The following is a 20,292-nucleotide window of genomic DNA, read 5'->3' on the forward strand; positions in this document are numbered from 1 at the left end:
CAATTATTTTTATTTGTCCAACAAGCTATATAGTTCCTTTTGGTTTTGGTTTGTGTTTTATTTTTATTTTTACAAATAATGTATGTACGTAGATGATTGATATATATGATGCACGTACAGTTACATGAGCATTCGTCCTTTTCTTTTTGTGGTAAGGAATTGGTGCAGTCTTTTTACAAGGCAGAGTTTATGAGCTGGTTTTTCTCGATAGAAGAATTGAAGCAACCTGCTTTGACCGATTTTCCTTGAATTTCTATATCTATCTTTTAGGACAAAGGTTGTCGTTTACATGGAATTTTTTTTTAAAATAGACATATTTTAGGAGTGTTTGTCAAAGTAGTTTTTGGAATAAAAATAAATAAATTATGAAACTAGTAATTTCGGGTTTCTCGACCCGGACTCAATATATTTGGTCCAACCCAGGTTTTGCATCCCAGGGACTAACAATTTGAATTTTAAGGGTGTTTGTCAAAATAGTTTTTAGAGGGTATCCTTCTATATATATATATATATATATATGACATGACGCCACATGACATAATACGTTTTTATAGAAGGCCTCACCCCGGGTTAACCTAATTAAATGCTCCATGAAGCACTTCAATTTCAAGGATCGATAAGAGCACTTAATTACACATATATAATTATTTGGAACCATATAATCGTGAGTATTGACCTTTAAAACCTACTTATTGTATTTTTCACGGGTACTTTTACTAGTATGAAAACTTATATGGGTGTCATGTTTTTTTTTTTTTAAAGGTGAATTTCGTTTTGGAACTTCGTGTCGTGATTCGACAACGGAAGATCTAACATATGTTGTCTTAACCGGGTACCCTTCCCTCGAAGTAGAAATGTTTATTTCAAATACCTGATGGGGAAAACTCCCTACTAATCCGCCCGAAGGCACGACAATCAATAGGGATAAACCCTGCCTCCTCAGACTTGAACCTGGGTATACCCAAGCCAAGCCTTCATAGAAAGACTTCTTATGTACTTCCCAAGTCTTGAACCCAAGACCTCCTGCTTGTAAGGCAGGTACTCAACCACTTATATGGGTGTCATGTGACAACTAATTATATAAATTAAATGTCACTGTAAATTAGCAAAAAACACCACAAAATACAAATATTTGTTAACTAGGTACATCCGTACATACAATAGAATCTATTTAAGTTAAATATACATGCTACAAACTTTGGATATCATAGCTGAATACATTTTCACACACTTGACTCCAGTCTTTATATAATCTAGACCTTCACTCACTCATTACATGTTTCAAACTTGGTTGTTCTACATGAACTACCTTAAGTACGTTTGATCCTACTATCCTAGGCAGTTTAAATTATTTGATATAGTCTCGACTTGTATGCAAATTAACCTAAGCAAAATATACAAGCAAACTTAAAGACACGCTTTAATCAAATAATAGAACAAAGAGTTTAACAATTGCGTAATGTATTGTTTTATTGTCCAGTATACCTATTCAATTTTCAAATTCTGTATATGTATGCTCATTTTGACCGGATCGACATCTGTTTGTTTTTCAAACGATATCTTTTTAATTTCCAGTGAAATGTTTTTCACTTTTTTTCTTCTTTCTTTTTGGCCTTACAAAACCTAAGAATGGTATATTTTAAAAGGTTTGCCTTACACGAACACGAACACGATTTATTTTTTCCATTCACTAAATTAATGAACGAACATGTAAAAACATCTAAGAATAATAAAATGGGTACCTAATAAAGTAATATGGATAGAGGGAATGTAGTTTTGCCATGAGTCCATGACAGCCACTAGCCGGGCCTTTATTGTCCACTAGAAACTTGATGAAATTTCAGTGGTCACTTGTATAATTCTTACTTACTTTAAGAAACTTGTAGACTGGTTATGCTTTTAGCCTATTGACAAATTGGCACGAACCTACATAGCCCAATATGTGGTCCAGTTAGTTTGGCCCGTGGATAATTGTTTAGGTTGTCAGACTAATCGTACCATAAGTACATAACCATGTCCAAGGGTGACATGAATCACATGACCACAAACATTACAAGCACAAAATAGCATGATATATTGACTAATGATTGATGTCTAAATTATCAAGCTGAAGAAAACTATATTGTAGGTGTCATGATTTAGTTGTCAGCCAAATAACATAATCTTGTTATCCATTTTATCTAAACTTATTTTGTCACTTATTCAGTTATTTGTACTAATTTTGTTAATGTCATTATTTTATTGTTAGACAAATAATTAAGAAAAATGAGTGAAATTTATGTCATAAATAATTTTACAAAGTCTAAACAATTCAAGAAAGGATATATATGAGTGTTTTAAACAATAGATGTGCAGTATGCCAGTATATTGTGTATTTGGTAGGTGTGAAGAGTATAAAATATATTAAGAATATACTCAGTATATATTAAAGGTGTCCTCTATTTTGACATGGAAGAGATTAGGTGAAACCCATAAATATTTTCAAGCTCAATGTTAACCTAACTAGCATGATATTACTTGGTACCTCAAAAAATTATTAAAAACAAGAAGAAGAAAAAAACAAAACAAAACAAAAAACGTTACGTTATATCATAAACTTGTACTATGATGACAAACATCAATAGTGTGATGTCAAAATAGCTATTTTTTGTCGTTTGAGTATTCTGTCTTGACAATTATATACACTAGTAATTAATTTTAATCTTAATATGCTAAGAGGTTTGTTAAATACAGCCCAGGTGTATAAATTATTTGTACATTTATCATGAAAATCAGGGGATGGGCTTTTAATATGGAAGATACAAGTGTTTTTATGCATGTTAAATACAGCCCTTAGGGTTGTATTTAGCATTTCCCGTATACTAAACAAGTACGTGATTGATTTTCCCTTCACATGAAAACAAGTGAGTAATACGTAGTAATTAATACAATCCACAAGAGCAGAATAAGTTGAATTAAAAACAAAAGTATTGTCAATGATGACTAGTCTAACTGGTCATAGGCATCCCATGTTTTATCTAAGGTCTTGAGTTCGATCTTTAGGGTTAACAAGTTTTGGGGTTTTTTCCTCCGAATACTTGTAAATCGTAATGGTCCATGGTCAAAATCTCGTTGTCTAGGGTACGTGTAAAGCTTCACCATTATATGGTGAGGTTTCCCTAATGTCGAATACCAACCGAATGTTCGAAAAAAAACAAAAGTATTGGGTGTTTATTTAAACGTGTGGGAAACGCGTAACCAAACAGCCATAGTGACGTTACAGGGCCCTTTTGTCTTTTGGAATGCCATGCGTTAGGATATTATTGGGCCCATCTTTGGATTTCATAACTATTTTTAGCTACGTCGGTATGTTGCCAAGATTAATTTGGTCATCAAAGCAATTAAACTTTATTTAAATAGCACGTTACCTGCGCAATATGACGGTGGTCGTTACAATGCCGTTGTAGTGGGGGGCCGAGTGTTGGTGGTGGAGACGACATCGAGTGGTGTGGATAATTGATGTAAATGGTTAACGAAAATATATTAAAGAATAAAGGATTGGTAGTGTAAATTAATCATTAATGTTATGGGGTAGTGTATGTTGAAATATTTTAAGGGGTGCTAAGTAAAAATATTACATATTTTCAACACTTCCATAAATAAAAGAGGCTATTTTTTTATAATATAGTATAGATTATCTTAAACATCTGGAAAAGAATTATTTAAGGTGACATGATACAAGTAGATTGTCATTATGGAGTTCTTAAATTATGGTCGACTTTATATGTAGATCAGCAAACCAAAAAAAAAGTATTACTTTTAATTCAATCATTACTTTGAATTTCAACAACTATAATGAAACTTCAAATAAGAAAAAAAAGAACTGATAAGTATAACCCAATAATTCAGTAAACTTTCTGTAACATGTTTTATGTTAGTTGTTTTAATAAATCATTTTTATGACAAAATTTGAAAATATTAATAGTAGATTCAAGTATACTGTATAAATTTTGTATTCAAAAATTTTAGAGAATGTTTACTCATTCTTTAGTTTTTTTAAAAAATATATAAAGAAGAATGGTTCTATGTATATTTTAATACAAATATAAAACTTTGTTTTTTAATGAGGTAGCGTGTGTTATTAATGAGCAACATGTATGAGGATATGGAGGTGTAGCCTCGGTGAGAGAGTCATTAATGTAGAATGTTGTTTTGAATATTTTCATGGTACAATATAATGAAAAACCTGATTAGTATTAGTACTAATCTGGATTACCATTTATTTAAGTCAATTACCGAGTTTCAAAAGGTTATATATGGTTTTGACCTATGATATGGACTTGTGTTAATTGTTTAAGACTCGGATTTATTAGGACACTCCAAATGTTGTAATCAAGGATTCAAGGGGATGCAATTTTGTGAATGAAATCCTTAACGTAAAAGTTAAGAGTCTTTAAATATGATCAAAGGTCAGCATAAAACTTTGATTTTGCTCATCTTGCAATTTATAACTCGGAAGAATATGAGAGAATATTGAACTACAATTCTACAAAGACTCTTACTTTCGATCTTTTCTTGTCCATGTAAACACGCATCTTAATTGTCTGGAGTATAATCATGACTTCTATCATATCTCTATTATCTCTATCTCTACTATATTATAAAGAGATCTGATATTCCTACAACACATTTTAGTCATCTACAACAATACTTGCATCATGCAATTGTATTCTGTGCATAAAAATCTATACATTCGTTGTAGATGACAAAATTCTGTTGTAGAAATATCACTTTCTCATTATAAAGCATTTGTTTTTTCCATTTTTTCAACTTTACACAAGTGAAAACCTCAAAATACCACTATCATTTATTCATAATTCCTTTAAAATAAATCTCAACCACTCATTTTTTTCTCTCCTTAAAATCTCAACCACTCATTTTTCTCTTTCCTTCATAAATTTCTCTAATTCATTCAAAATCTTTTATCTCAAAAACTGTAAATCGATAAATTATAAAAATTATATAGGTGTTTTTAAAATTTCATGCTCTTTCATTAAAGATGTCATTCAATATACTTTCAACGAATTTTTAAATCTGAGGTGGAACCCGTGCGGGTAAGGCATTTGACTATCACACTCTATGACATATCACAACCTGTCACCTATCACCCTACCATCTTACCGCCGCAACGAGGAGTACTTACTTTCATTAATATAAGTGTAAATGAATAGGAACTCCTTTATCTCATATATTATTTTGGTACCGAAAATGCATACGGTATAGAATTTTTCAGTGACTCACATATAAAGCACAAAATGTATTTTATCCACTTGTCTTTAAACAATTGAAACATGCGACCTTACAATTTTAATCTTATGTGTTCATGTGGACAGATGGTAAAGCTACCAATTGATCAATAATCAATTGTTTTTTTCTCTATTTACCATTGCTCCTAACGTATTACATTTAAGCTTCGGGTAATTATCTTTATCTAACAGCTAAAATACATGGTCTACCAAAAATACACTTAATGATTTAAATACTAAAACGTGTATCCTTTAATTCTTAAACTAACTTCATCATCATCTTTTATATTAGTAACCTAAATCTCTCGTCGCAACACCACCACCGCATTGTGCGAACATATACCTGTTTCAAATAAAATAGCTTCAGTCATGTATGTCATGTTTTATTACATAAATTCTGGTTTTATTTAACATAGATTTATCGAGAACTTTTATAATATATCTATTTTTAATCATTCGATAACTCTAACATCGGAAAAGACATCAAGGTTTGGTTGATCGACATGATACAATATACCTTAAAAGGATGATGCAACAAGAAATGGATTCTCTAATGACTTACACTTAAATTGTCGAACACTATGCAACTCAGGCCACTGAATCATTATATTCACTATTATAAAAATGTCATGTCATTTGGTTCTTTTCTTATATTCAAAAGAAATTAATATGTCATTTCTTGTTACAAATTGTATCACTAGTTGTGGCTGGATGGAGCATATAGTGTTTTTTGTCGTTTGATATTGATGGGGTATTATCTCGCCAATATTTTTGTCGTATATTAATGTGGTGATATATTTTATTTTATTTTTAACAGCGGTTTAGCATTTCATGATTAGTAGTCAGCATTCGAGACATCACAGTGATATTCAATTGGACAGTACGTGAATCTCGAACCACGTATTGTAACAATCGTGACTTTTGACTATTTGACTATATGTACATTTTGACTAAGCATTAGTAATCAATAAATGTTCTAGTGCAATTTAAGGTTCAATTGGGTGCAATGTGTTCATATGAGTCAATTTATTATTCAAGTTGAGAATTATGTGCTAGTCAAGATAATTAATAGGTGCTAATCGATTTTTTTTTACTTAAATGACATTCAAGCTAACTAGTAAAATGTAAATAGATCCTACCCATGGGTTGTGCCCAAACCATGACCTACCCAAGTTAACCCAACCTTATCTCTTTCTCCCCCACCCATTTCTCCATCTCTTTCTCTTTCTTATTTACTTACAAACACACACACACACTCAAGCTCTCAATCTCTCTCTAATTTAATTCACAAATTTAATGGGGTTCAAGTAGAATCATAACAAAATCATCATCCTCATCATCATTCTAGCATCATATCAAAAATTCAAGGTTTCAAGTGCAAGAAAAAGCTCCATTTAAGTCAAATTCGGGTTTGGTTACTTGTGGAAGTTTTGGTAAGTGATTTCTAGCCCAAATTCCTTATTTCAAGTTGTTAAGCATGTCTCTTAATTAAATCTAAGTGTCCTTGGTCGAATTCGGGTCAAAAATCGATTTGGGTTCAAAGCTAGGGTTTCATTAGGGTTTGTGATGGTCAAGAACTATTTTGAGCAAAGATGGGTGTTAATAAGTGTGTTTTTGATGTGGGTTTTGTCTATTTATGTTCAAAAATCGATTTAAAAGTATCCTTAATCAACAAGAAGTCAAAAATCGAAATGTGGGTGTTCTTGGGTTGTTTATGGCCGAATTTAAGCAAAGATTTGTGTTAATGGATCAAGTTTTGAAATGGATTATGTTGGTTGAAGTTAAAACATGTTATGTATGTCAAAAATTTAGTTTATGAACTGCTAATTAGAGCCTTGTGTCAAGATTTTGAGTTGAAATGGGTTTTGGATCGATCTTGGAAAAATCTGCAGGCCATCATGCCCGTTAGGGATCTTAATGGTCGTTAGTCATTTGCTCCCCTCGTAACGGCTGCCCCTGTAACGGCTGTTAGTCTTGTTAATGGCCGTTAGTATCTGAAGGGCGTGTAATGGCCTTTAGTCTTGGTAATGGCCGTTAGATCTGAAGGGCATGATGGCCGTTACTTTTGGTAACTCCCGTTAAGGACTGGTTTTTATAACATTTTGAAAGGTTTATAACTTTTGATCCGTAAGTCCAATCAAGCCATATGACCTATCGTTAGAATCGTATGAGAGTCTAGTTTCTTGTGGTAACAATCATTTTGGTCGAATCTTCCTTCATTTTTAAAAATGTTAAGGTTAAAAATGTCGAGCCAAAGTGTCTTGTTCTTACTCGGGAAGATTATTGTAGTGTCTGTGGGTTAGCGACTTGACTTGAACCACTAGACCAACTTGTCCTAGGGATTAGGGATGACATTGATGACATTATGTTATACATTGATAGGTCGGGAACGTTTGGTGATCAATTGACGTTGTAGCTCATTCTAACCTTAACATTTGCAAGGCAAAACTGAGTTTTCGTAGCTTCCCTTACTCATTTAAGAGTCGGGCTGAAAAGTGTACTTCGTGCATGATGACAATTTGTAAATTACATGTTGTGTGAAGGTTTTGATGACGTGCAATTATGTGTTTTCGTTGTATGGTTACTTGTTTATGTATGATGAGTTTGTTTAGGATAGTTGGGTATATATGGAGGATGATAATGCCTTTGAAAGGTTGGAGATGTGGTGGAAAGGCTGCGTGTGACCCTATATATAAACATCAAAGGCCTTTCAAAAAGTAGTATCATACGAAGTATATACACACAGCGTTTGGTTATGTGTGGACAATGATGATCATGGATGATCAATTTATGTGCAATGAATGCAAATGAGGGTCATGATAACAATACAAACGGGCACTTTTAGTGCTTGATGACATTATACGGGTACGATACGTACTTGATGACAATTATGGATGACATGAGAACAATTGAGGGGCATTGTGTGCAAGTGTGAGATCATTGGTCATGTTAGATACTTAATTGATGTCTAAACTCTTGTTCTTTATGTTTGCGTATGTGATGGATGACATTGGTACGTGTTCTTGTTCCTTCTTTCCTATGAACTCACCAACCTAGTGTTGACATTGTTTAGTACACTTTTTAGGTAACCAAGATAACCCAAGAGCTTGATTGCATTGCTAGAAGTTGGACTATGACCATGGATCCGTGATCATTTCCCATTGATGGGACTCGCTTAGGATCATGAGCCATCTTTTAATATCATTTTTGTAAAACTCTTGATGGTTGTATGCTCCTTGTGCTTTTGTAACTTGTAAACTAAATGTTGGGTTCACGGAATCCTTTTATTTTTTAGATAGTCTCGTTCTACGATAATTTCATCTTATGTCATGCTTTTCGGTGCATTTCGAGCCTAGCTCGGGGTGTTACACGTATACTCGGGATGAAACCCAAAACTTAAAAAAAAAAAAAAAACCCCTAATAATCGACTCCTATATATGTAGGAAGTGAGATTCAAACGTTAATGAATTTCACTTAAGTCTAATACATTTACCAATGCATACACTAGCTAATGTGGTAATATTACCTTAAAACTATAACGAAGGGCCTGCTAATCCCCGTTAATTCATACTCCATAATTGTCCACGTCAATGTTATAGTAGGTGATATTAACTGACACGATCTATACATACATGACTAAATATGTCTCTAAGTACATAATACGATAAAACACATTTGATAGTATACGACGGAAAAGATATGAGTAATATACAAATCATCGAACATTGTTATTGTTATAACCTCAATTACCATTGTTTTCGTTTTTTTTTACTAACCAAAAAGAAGCATATATAACATATAATTGTTATTGTATATATTTTTTATAGAGTTTATTATGCAGTTAAAAGTTACCAAAACATATACTTTATACCAAGTTATCAATCCAAATGCTTTTTCTTAGCCAGATATAGGCTATATTCTTGTTATCGTCACTAGTCATGACTAACTTATAAATTTGAAGTCCACCATATAAAGACTGACGAATTGAACTTGACAAATGACAAACATGTTTGATGTTGCTGGCGGTATCGAAAATTCTATAAAAAAAAAAAAACTTGGACATATTCCATTCACAAATTTAACTCAACAATAGCTTAGCTTTTTTTTGTAATTATTAGAAATAATAATAAAATTAAAAATGCAGCGGTAGCATTTTTCTTAAGAGAATACTTTAATACTATATAATAATACTCGTGTAATGCGGTTTAAAAGTATTTAAACTCTTATGTGAATCACATTTAAAAGAAAGGGAAGTGATTTGTACACCACCCGATTTTGACCATACGCCACCAAACATGCTATATACTATTGTACTATACAACACTCTAAAACATATTTGGTGATGTACGGTCAAAAACAGGTGGTGTAAAGATCATTACCCTTAAAGAAAGTTCACGGCCGGCGGCGGTTTGCAATTATCTGTCACACTGACATATTTAAATCGTATTTTTTTTTATCTGTTGGTAAATAGCTAATTGATAAAAATAGTTATAATTTAATAAAGAGAACAATATAGTACAGATAATTAGAATTGGACTTTGATATAAGCTCCATAGATATTGCCGTTGGCATGGGACTTTGCCATTGCCAAATGCCAACTATCAAGTTGACCTCCTCAAAGAAAGCTACAACATATTACCGCACAATGCGACACATGGGTGCATAATACAAGCAATTAAAAAAATAAACCTTTTCTTAAAGAAAGACTTAAAACAGCATTAAGAATTACAATAAACTTTTGTTGGAAAACTAAAATGAATACATCTACTCTTATTTTGTTGTTCTACATTTTCAAAGAAATGATACGTTAGCATTCTTCTCTTTTTTTTTTTTAAATATATATATATATATATATATATGAATTACTCATGGATATTGAAAGGTTCAACATATATGTTATTTTTTTTTGAACGGCAACATATATGTTATTTTTATCGACTTTGTACTAAAGAGCCCTATTGCCGAAAAAATCTCCAATTTAAACGTCTCGATAAAAAAGTCTATCATCCAGAGATCTAAATAAGAAAACGAAACAACCATAGGGATAAATTAAATACATGTAATACTGAACTTGAGACATTTTATAAGGAAACAAACCTCTTTATTGCTAGACTATCTGGTGATAGTTGGATGATATGTTATTATCGCCAAGGGCTAGCGTACAACCTACTATTTCTTGCTCATTCAATCATTTGTAAAATACAATCGACAAAATGTAAAGATTAAATTAAAGAGTTAGGACACTAAATCTTAAAGGACATGTAACATGTTTGTGTGATATCATGTAACGCACTTTTTTTATTTATCAAAAACCCGTTCTTTGTGTATATTTAAACCACTTTGATAAATATACAAATGTATTATATTTATATGTCAGTAAATAAGTTTTTTTAATAAGACTTTCTTTATTTTACTTTTATGTTAGATAGTACGGTGTATTAGGTTTTATAAAATCGACATATATGTGCTAAGGCTTATTTGATATTTGAAAAGTTAATTGTATTCAACGGACTTAGTACAATGGTTAGGAAACCCGTTTGTGATGGTGAGGTCTTCAGATCGAATTCTGAAAGGGCGATGATTTATTTATAATTAATGTCGTGTCTTTGGGCGACTATTTAGGAGTTTTTTTCCTCCTATTTAAAAAATGATAAATAAATTGTAATTATTATTGGGTATTATCCAATTAATATGTTATTATCTCTCCTTTTTTTTTTCTTCTTTATGTTATTCCATACGATAATGATAACTCTTTTAGTTTGATCAAGAATGGCCACTATTCCCATACATCTTATATGTAGATGTGGTTTTCGATGTGGTCCTTTCTTGCATGATTCAACTTATATTCTTTTTTCATGTTCTTGTTTCCGTTTTTTGTTATCAAATGTTGGTGTAGTGTTATGAAATTTTCATTGCACCGTTTTTAAGTAATTCTATTAAATTATTAGTAATGCACAAATTGCAATCATTGATAAATTTAGGTCTAACTACAAAGACCGTTAATTAGAAATTTTGCAGAGTAAATATGAAAGTAAAAAAAGCAATAAAATTTGAAAGGATGTAACTTAGTTATAACTTTGCTTAAATTACTTGAAATTAAAGACGGACAATGGAATTTCAAAGAATCACTTAAGAATTTGTTATAAATATAAACTAAAAAAAACAAACTCTCTTAGGGACGTTGTTTTTTTTAGTTATTAGGTATTGAATGTATTAGGTGATTTAATGTATAAATAATATCTAGTGAAAAACAAAAAATATGGCTTAACCTGGTTTAAAATTAGATTATCATTAAGTTACTTACAAAGTTGAGTTACTTTAAATGTAATCGTTTTTGAAACTCTTGTTTTCACTTAAATCTATTTTTTAAAAAAAGTAGTGAATGATATACAGTATCCAATTGGAAATTTGGAGGTGTCCCCAATATTAATAGTTTCCTTAATAAAAATAAGATTGGAATATCATGTCGACCCACAACATAAAATCTAAAAGAACAAAAATAAAATAAAAGCCTTGGCCCTTGAGTCAAACCGACCTCTGGTTACTACCATTTGTACCTTTTTTACTTTTTTAGTTCAATTCATAAACCCATAAATAGATAAAATATAAAATAAGTAATTATTAAATAATATATATAAGGAATTTGAAAAAAATAATTCTATGTGTGTATATATATATATCTGTATCTGTATAACCCACGCAACGGTTTAACAGCCTAAACATTGTTGGTGGCGGGCACATATTCACTCTTTGTTTGCCGCCCTTCCTCCGCCGTCCTCCAAGAAACAACAACCACAACTCTGTATTCTTGACAAAAAAAAAAAAAAAAAAAAGGTTAAATTTTCAGTCTTTATCTTTTATTTTTCCAAGATTTTTGAAACCCATAAATCTTAATCATGTTACTGATAAGCCCAGAAATTTTTTGATGAATGTAACACATGATTTTAGTGTTTATTTTTTTTTTTCAGACTATTGCTTCTTGTCTCTCTGTGTGTGTGATAGATGGGCTTTTAAACTTTATATTTGAGTTTTTTTTTCTTTTTTCTTTTTGGGTGTGATTTGATTGATGGGCATGGTGTAATAATATGAGATTGAAATAATTTGTTATGTATATCTGGTTATTTTAATGAAATTTGATGAATAAATGTGTAGTTTGTAAAAAAGACGTTATTTTGTGACCATTGGTTTAGGGGTATGAAATAAGAATCTTATGTTTGGTTAGTGGTTGTAATTCAATGTAATAGAAAAGTTAATATTATAAGGTTATGATTAAACCCAGTAAAATTCTTGATCATTAAACCAATAAAGGTTCAATTTTTTTGATAAGCTTTTAGGAATGAAATACTCTGCCCTCATACCCTGCCCCTTTCGGAATTTCGTATCGTTATTGTGGTGGGATGAACTATGAAGTACGTATGCTTTTAGGTCTGCTTTGGAGTAATACTATTCAGGAGTACGAGTGAATTTGAGTTTTTTTGTTTCTCGAGATTTGATACATGGCTGTGTTATAATCTAAGTAACAGTGAAGTTATTTTTTTTAGTTTTCATGGTTTTTGATTTGTTTATCTGATCTCCCACTTGCACTTTATCGATGAACATGCATCTTAAGGAACTGTTTTGACTCTTAATCTGATTTCAAGAACAAGATGTTGATCTCTTCTTGGTGTTTGTCATTGACATGTGTGGGCTTATTGGACTATGCTATAGTTTTCAAAGTTACTACCTATTTTAGCCGTTGTTCACATCTCATTCATCGCCAGCTAACCATATTTCTTCTAAAATGCTAGAAAATGACACTTTATTTTGCCTGAGTGAACTCTTTTGGGAAATTTTCTGATAAAAGATGCAGAAAAACCAGTTTTTTTGGGGACAACCCCTTCTTGGGCTTCCAGAACCATGTTTCATCTTTTCAGGTAGTGATTGATTTTCTGAACTACGTGGCTTTTCATTGCAAACCAATTATTGTTCTTGCAAAATGTTGAGAATTGTGTAGTTTGTAAGGATAAGCGATTTTAGGTTAACTGTAGAGATGAAATCGGAGAAAAAAAACTTTCTCGTACTTGTATCTTTTGTCCATAACCTCCCATCCTTTACAAACTGTAGTGTGTTCTTTCTTTTCTTGGTAAAAGCCAGTGATCTATATGAAAAGAATGGCAAGTACAATGGTATGTCACTCATTTTTCAGGAGATCAGAGTTTGATTTTAGTTTGGCTTCTAGTTGGCTGTCATTCTTTAAGCCAGGCTACACAAGGCCTAAATTTCCCGGTAGAAGTGGCAAAATGAGCAAGTCAGTGTGTTGGGTAAAAGGTCAAGACAGGCAATATGGGTCGAAATCCATGGGCTCGACTTGCTAACATGCCTTCAATTAAATATTTATTAATATTAAGAATACAGAAGTGTGCTAAATATGATTATCTAGTTCATCTGATTTGTTAAAGATAAACCATAGCCCATATCAGTTTATTAATAATCTGTAAGTAAGTGGGTTGAAATTGCCATCTCCCTTCTCTGGTGGTTTGACATTATTATTACCATTTACTTGTAGTGCGCTGCAAAAACAATTGTACTTGCTAAAAAAAGAGGGAAACAATAGAATATATCAGATTACTTGTTTCAATAAATTTATAATTAGTAGTTTGCAGTGAACCTAATTACAAAAATCTCATTATACATACTTCATGCTACTTCCTGGTGTTCTAGCTAATACGATGGCTAGTTAGTACATTGGCTATTAGTCTCGCTCACTCTAATCTAAAGGCCAAATCTCACGTTTTAATTGGCAACTTATTTGTAGGCAGCATTTGATCATCAAAAAAGAAAATGGCTACTATATCAGATATTACAGTGTCTGCTGCCATTAACAGTCTATCTGCGTTACTATTTCTTGTGGCATTTGCTGTTTTTCGTCTACAACCCATGAATGATCGAGTTTATTTCCCAAAATGGTATCTCAAAGGCATACGGGAAAATCCAAGCACTACGGGACCTTTTGTGAAGAAATTTGTAAATCTAGATTGTAGAATGTATCTAAGATTCTTGAATTGGGTGCCTGCTGCATTAAAAATGCCTCAACTTGAGCTTATAGATCATGCAGGCCTTGATTCTGCTGTGTATATTCGAATCTATCTTCTCGGGTGAGTACTTTTCTCGACTCGCTTAGCCAGCTAATGTTTTACTCGTATAATTTTATTTCTTGTTTTCTCTTATCAAAATTGATAATTCTATGCAGCTTGAAAATATTTGTTCCTATTGCTATACTTGCTTTTGCTGTGCTGTTACCTGTCAATTATACTGGGGAGAATTTCAAGATAATGAGCCTTAATATGAAAGATTTAACATTCGGTGAGATAGACAAGTTCTCGATATCTAATGTCCCACCTGGATCAAAAAGGTCTGAATTTTTTCACAAGTAGTAAATTGATTGATTTTTTTTTATTGAGGAAGTCTAATTTACGGTTTACGAAAGTTGCAAGAGGAGGGGGGATATGTTAGCCTTTATTTGGCCCTGTCATTGAAATATGCATTTGATCATCTGAAGCATCGTCAATATATTATCAGGTTAATTGCACATATAGCAATGGCGTATGTCTTCACATTTTGGACATGTTATTCTCTTTATAAGGAATACAAAATTGTAACCGACATGAGGCTACACTTTTTGGCTTCTCAAAGCCGTCGTCCGGATCAATTTACTGTAAGTTTCGTGTGTTGATACATGTTTTCTGGAAGAAAAAGTTGTGGGGTTTTAGTTATTCCTCTTTCTTGTGTAGGTTCTTGTGAGGAATGTCCCAGCAGATCCTGATGAATCTGTTAGTGAACATGTTGAACATTTCTTTTGTGTTAATCACCCAGATCAATATCTTGTACATAAGGTTTGTTTTCTTTTGAGGAATTCAGAGTACATATTTACCTCCATTTTGATCTGGCCACTGGACTTTTTACCTCATTATACTATGTAAATCTTGCCAGAAATCTTGTAACTTAGTGATAAAATTTAATGTTTTTTTCTTGTTAGGGCCAATTGCACTAACTAAGTTTGGTCTAATTTTCTTTTATAACAACCAGAATATTTTTACCAGAGATCTTTTAAAGATTCAAAAACTTGATTTGAGGAAATCGACATCTAAGTATTTTGATTTGAAGGTTACTTGAACTGTAGCTGGCAAAAGGATGACACAGAAGCTGACTTGTCAGTAACTTTTGACAATGTTGATGTTCTTCTTATGTGGCGCTTAAAAACTGGTTATCTCAAGTGATCACTTAAAATCAGACAGTTTGAAACATTGATGGTGTTTTCTGGTCCAAAGGTCTTATTAATGATCCTTGAAGTCCAGTGATTATACTGGAAAGAAGTGAAAATGAGTTGCAAATTTGCAATATTTAGTGTAGTTTCCCAGTTATGAACTTTTATCTTAATTCATATCTTAGTTTGACCTATGTATCTATCTTGCGATAATAGGTGGTCTACAATGCAAATAAGCTTGCGAAAATGGTGGACCAGAAGAAAGATTTACATAACTGGCTTATTTACTACACAAATAAGTTTGAGAGAAAACCCAATAAGAGGCCAACCACAAAGGTTTGGGGATAGAATATATTCATTTACTGCATGTTTTCCAATTCTTTTGCTGTCCATATATTTTCAAGTTTATAATTTCAAGTTAGTTTGTCTGTATAGACAGGTTTTTGGGGTCTCTGGGGAAAAAAGATTGATGCAATAAATTACTACACGGAAGAAATTGAGAAGTTGAGCAAAGAAGTAAGTTTGCATCATCAAAGATTTAATCATTGTTGCGTTGCACCAAAAGTTGATTGTCAAGCATCTATTTTAGTTAACACTTTCAATCCATTTACCTAGATGTGGCTGGTTTGAATGGGTTGATCTAGGTTGTGTTTTTTGTCAAGCGAGTCTACTAACTTTTATCAAGTGTGCTGAAGGTGGTGTAAAGTCATTTCAAATGCTTACGACCTTTTTAATCTTTTCTGTACAAAGATTTACATGTTGATCATAATAATCTTGATTTTGCAATCATCAAGTTGCATCAGTTAGGTATATCAAAAAAAACTTGGACAATAAAGTGTGTGTGTTTAACGCAACCAGAGTTCCTTCTGCCTGGGTTTTATATAATTTTGAAGGGTCAATTGGGTCAAAACTTGTGAAAACTGTATGTGATCCCCTGCAACGCTTATTCAGAAAGAAGATCCCATGCAACCTTAGGAATTGGTTTATTTGGAAACCTAATTATCATTAAAATAGTATACTTTACATGATCATTCTTAATATATCAGATACTTTTAGAATAATTTGAAAATAAGACATAAAGGTGAGCACTTCAGTTAAACCCGGCATGACCGAGTTTGAACCTTATTAAGAATTTACCTGTTTTCACTTGAACCCTCTTATTTCACCATATCTAACCCTTGTTACATCAAATGATTTTGTAAACTAGGAAGTAGCAGAACGAGAAAGAGTCATTGATGACCCGAAAGCTGTCGTCCCAGCTGCGTTTGTTTCATTCAGATCACGATGGGGTGCAGCTGTTTGTGCTCAAACACAACAAACAAAGAACCCAACTCGCTGGCTTACAGATTGGGCTCCTGAGCCACGCGATGTTTACTGGAACAACCTAGCAATACCTTTCTTGGAACTCAATGTGCGGAAATTGATCATGGGTGCTGCTTTTTTTGGTCTTACGTTCTGTTTCATGTTCCCTATTGCCTTTGTTCAAACTTTGGCCAACATCGAATCAATTGGAAAAGTACTTCCCTTTTTGAAACCTGTTATCAATAAGTAAGTAAAACCTTCTATATATCATAACAATGTATATGAAAATCAAGTTATATTTTGTAAATATCTTTTTCATGATTATGCTGCAGAGGATCTGCCAAGTCTTTCATTCAAGGATTTCTTCCTGGGATTGTGTTAAAGATTTTTCTTTTGGTTCTTCCGATGATTCTGATGGAAATGTCTAAAATAGAGGGGTACACCGCAGTCTCGGCTTTGGAAGCAAGATCAGCTGGAAAATATCATCTCTTTTTACTCGTGAACGTGTTTCTTGGAAGCATTGTCACCGGAACAGCTCTGCAGCAACTCAAAGAGTTCCTGAGCCAGTCAGCATCCGAGTATGTCGTTACAATCTTCAATTTTCTAAGCTTCATATGTAGAAGTGGTGGAGCGGATTGGGTAACGGGTCAACAGGGGCACGTTACTATAAAACCTTTCTTTTAAGATTTAACTAATAGTCAATATTTAAATATTATGACATGAACCATGTTACATTATTAGTTTATTACCAAGAATATATATAGTTTTTTTTTTTTTCAATTTAGTTTTTATTTATTACAAATAATTGGTGAACAAGTCTGTCCTGTTTTGTTTTTAACTAAGTTTTTCAAATTTGGACCATTTGACTTGTTTTTGAGTTAAAACGTAATCCATATCAGTAATTGGGTTGAAATTGTGTCCTTTAGTACTCAGCTTGATTTGTTATCTGAAGTTATTTTCTCTATGGTGTAGGATTCCAAAAACCGTGGGCGTGTCGATTCCAATGAAAGCAACGTTTTTTATTACATATATTATGGTAGATGGTTGGGCTGGTGTTGCTGCTGAGATCTTTAGAATGGTTCCGTTGATTCTGTATCACTTGAAGAATGTTTTCTTGGTGAAAACCGAAAAGGACAGAGAGGAGGCGATGGATCCTGGTTCATTGGCTTGGCCAATAACCGAGCCCCGTTTACAGTTGTACTTCTTGCTTGGGCTTGTCTACTCTACTGTCACTCCTATACTTCTCCCATTCATAATCACATTCTTTGCTTTCGCCTATCTTGTTTTCCGTCACCAGGTAGGTTTTCTTTTTACCCCTCTTTAGATGTTATCATTTCTACCCATTTCTTTAAAAATTTGATCACTTAGGGGTCTGTTATATCTTTCATGGCCAAATCTGGTTAAAAAACAAATTATTAAAACTGAGTTGGATAATATGGGATAAATGGCTCAAACGGGTCAAAAGTTGACCAAAGAGTCAAAGACCAAAGTGTATTTTAATAACATAAAACTTTCTTATCCATTAAATTTTAGAGATTTAGATCATCTTTGAAACAAAATAATTTTTGTCATCTGAATTGTTCATAATATTAAAAATTTATATTCCTGGACAAAAAGTATCCCTGGTCAACCCTGGCCCATTTCACCCCAAACGACGTTCTTTACTTCTGTCTAAAAGCTCAAGGGTGTAAAATTTGAGACTAACTTTTGGTTTTATTAATTTCTTTTTGTGGCATCAGGTAATTAATGTCTACAACCAGAAGTACGAGAGTGCGGCATCCTTTTGGCCAGATGTTCATCGGCGTATTATTATTGGTCTAATAATTTCACAAATTACGCTGTTAGGATTACTGAGCACTAAACAGGCGGCAAACTCGACACCTTTTCTAATCGTACTTCCGGTCTTAACCATTTGGTTTCATCGGTTTTGCAAGAACCGGTTTGAATCCGCATTCCGTAAATTCCCATTACAGGTTAGAAATAATCAACCATTAGGTCGTAACTGGACTGTGTCAGAAATATCCAAACCCGTAAACTACAAAAAAAAAATAGGCATAAATAAGAATGGACTGATCTTAACCAGTTTTGTCCCAATTGGAATCATAAAACGAATATATGCTTGCCATTTCGGATTTTGAGAAGTATAAATATAAAATGATGTCGTGTCAAATTGGAAAAGTCAGTATTGACAAAAGAGAACCAAATCGAGGACCAAATTAAACGAAGAGCATATAAATGTGATCTGAACTATGTAGCTGGATTCGGTCCCCTCTTGTTCGTTTTCTGGGTTTTCTTGTTCCATACTGATATTTACACACCGAGCCCGTTAGCCTATACCTAGGGGCAGAGGTGACAATTTCGGCCCGCATGGTGTAAATATTACTAGTCTATTAATCCAATAGTTTGTCCTAAGATTGTTGTCTACCTTGAAAAATTAGACGAATACAAAGTTATGCATACGTTTTGGCTCATTTCTGAAGACAAAATAGCCTGTGTTAACGTCTAACATTCTAACCACGATTACAGGATGCAATGATCAAAGATACATTAGAAAGGGCAACAGAACCGCAATTGGATCTGAAGGCATATCTGAAGGATGCTTATATACATCCAGTTTTCAAAGGCGGGGAGGTTGAATTGACAGATATTGATGAGGATGATGATTTTCATCTAGTTGCAACAAAGCGGAGTTCGCGTAAAGGGAGTCAAGTTGGAAGTCAAGTCGGAACTCGAGAAGGTAGTCCTGATGACAGGACGGGTATTTTTGCTGTTTAAAATTTGTACATTTGAACCATTATTTTTCTCTATTCTTTGTATAAAAGTTAGATTTTTGAGTGCTAAATGAGTCAAGTTCGTGATAGCTGAGCATTAAAGAATTATGTTCAAAGTATTAACCCAAGTTATATCAAAGTTATTAGAGCTTAAATCAAGCGCATTAGAGTCACACTTTATCAAGTTTGAGCTAGTCCCTAGAGGTCGAGTTCAAAAAAACAAGCTTGGAACGTATAACAAGTTGAGTTCGAATTTTCAAGGACTTGATTTGAATTTTTAGTTGTTATTTTTGAATAATTACTTGAGTTATTTTAGCGTTTTGTAATATGTATAATTGTCTGTATATGCATAAAGCTAGTTCGAGTCGACATCATTGAGCTTCTAGGTGCAAAATTTCAAATCGAACTTGATAAGTTAAAAATGTTGCCTACTGAATAGTCTTTCTTGAGTTGAGCACAAGGTTACATTATGGCGACTTGTCTCCCTGCTTAATCAAGGTAAAGACATGTTATCGACCTATTAGATATTTGGATGTATGTGTTAGTCACAAAGAACACAACAATGATTATAAGTTGGACTTTGCTAATTACGGCCGAGATTCCATAGACCAATGTTTTTTAAGAATCTTATTATGGATAACACTAAATCCTTCTACAGTTAATTTTACTTTATATTTTTATTTACACGTAA

General features: G+C 32.8%; 1 protein-coding gene across 1 annotated transcript; it reads left to right on the forward strand.

Moving 5' to 3' along the window:
* The first annotated feature begins 13,046 nt into the window (after positions 1-13,046).
* LOC122594527 (CSC1-like protein At4g02900) lies at positions 13,047-19,672 on the forward strand. Its single transcript, XM_043766972.1, has 12 exons — positions 13,047-13,198; positions 14,080-14,419; positions 14,515-14,676; positions 14,844-14,979; positions 15,056-15,157; positions 15,745-15,864; positions 15,964-16,044; positions 16,736-17,076; positions 17,163-17,408; positions 17,803-18,127; positions 18,570-18,803; positions 19,357-19,672. The coding sequence occupies exons 2-12, from the start codon at positions 14,106-14,108 to the stop codon at positions 19,603-19,605; spliced, it is 2,310 nt and encodes a 769-aa protein (XP_043622907.1). The 5' UTR covers positions 13,047-13,198; positions 14,080-14,105; the 3' UTR covers positions 19,606-19,672.
* The last annotated feature ends 620 nt before the right edge of the window (positions 19,673-20,292 follow it).

This window comes from Erigeron canadensis, chromosome 3, assembly GCF_010389155.1.
Source record: "Erigeron canadensis isolate Cc75 chromosome 3, C_canadensis_v1, whole genome shotgun sequence".
Lineage (NCBI taxonomy): Eukaryota > Viridiplantae > Streptophyta > Magnoliopsida > Asterales > Asteraceae > Erigeron > Erigeron canadensis.

What these genes read in the sequence shown, in the direction of transcription:
- LOC122594527 (XM_043766972.1), top strand. Translation starts at nt 14,106, where the DNA reads ATGGCTACTATATCAGATATTACAGTGTCTGCTGCCATTAACAGTCTA. An exon ending in GTCGTCCGGATCAATTTACT is followed by an intron (nt 14,980 to 15,055) that starts GTAAGTTTCGTG and finishes TTTCTTGTGTAG; the next exon opens with GTTCTTGTGAGGAATGTCCC. An exon ending in TTGAAACCTGTTATCAATAA is followed by an intron (nt 17,077 to 17,162) that starts GTAAGTAAAACC and finishes ATTATGCTGCAG; the next exon opens with AGGATCTGCCAAGTCTTTCA.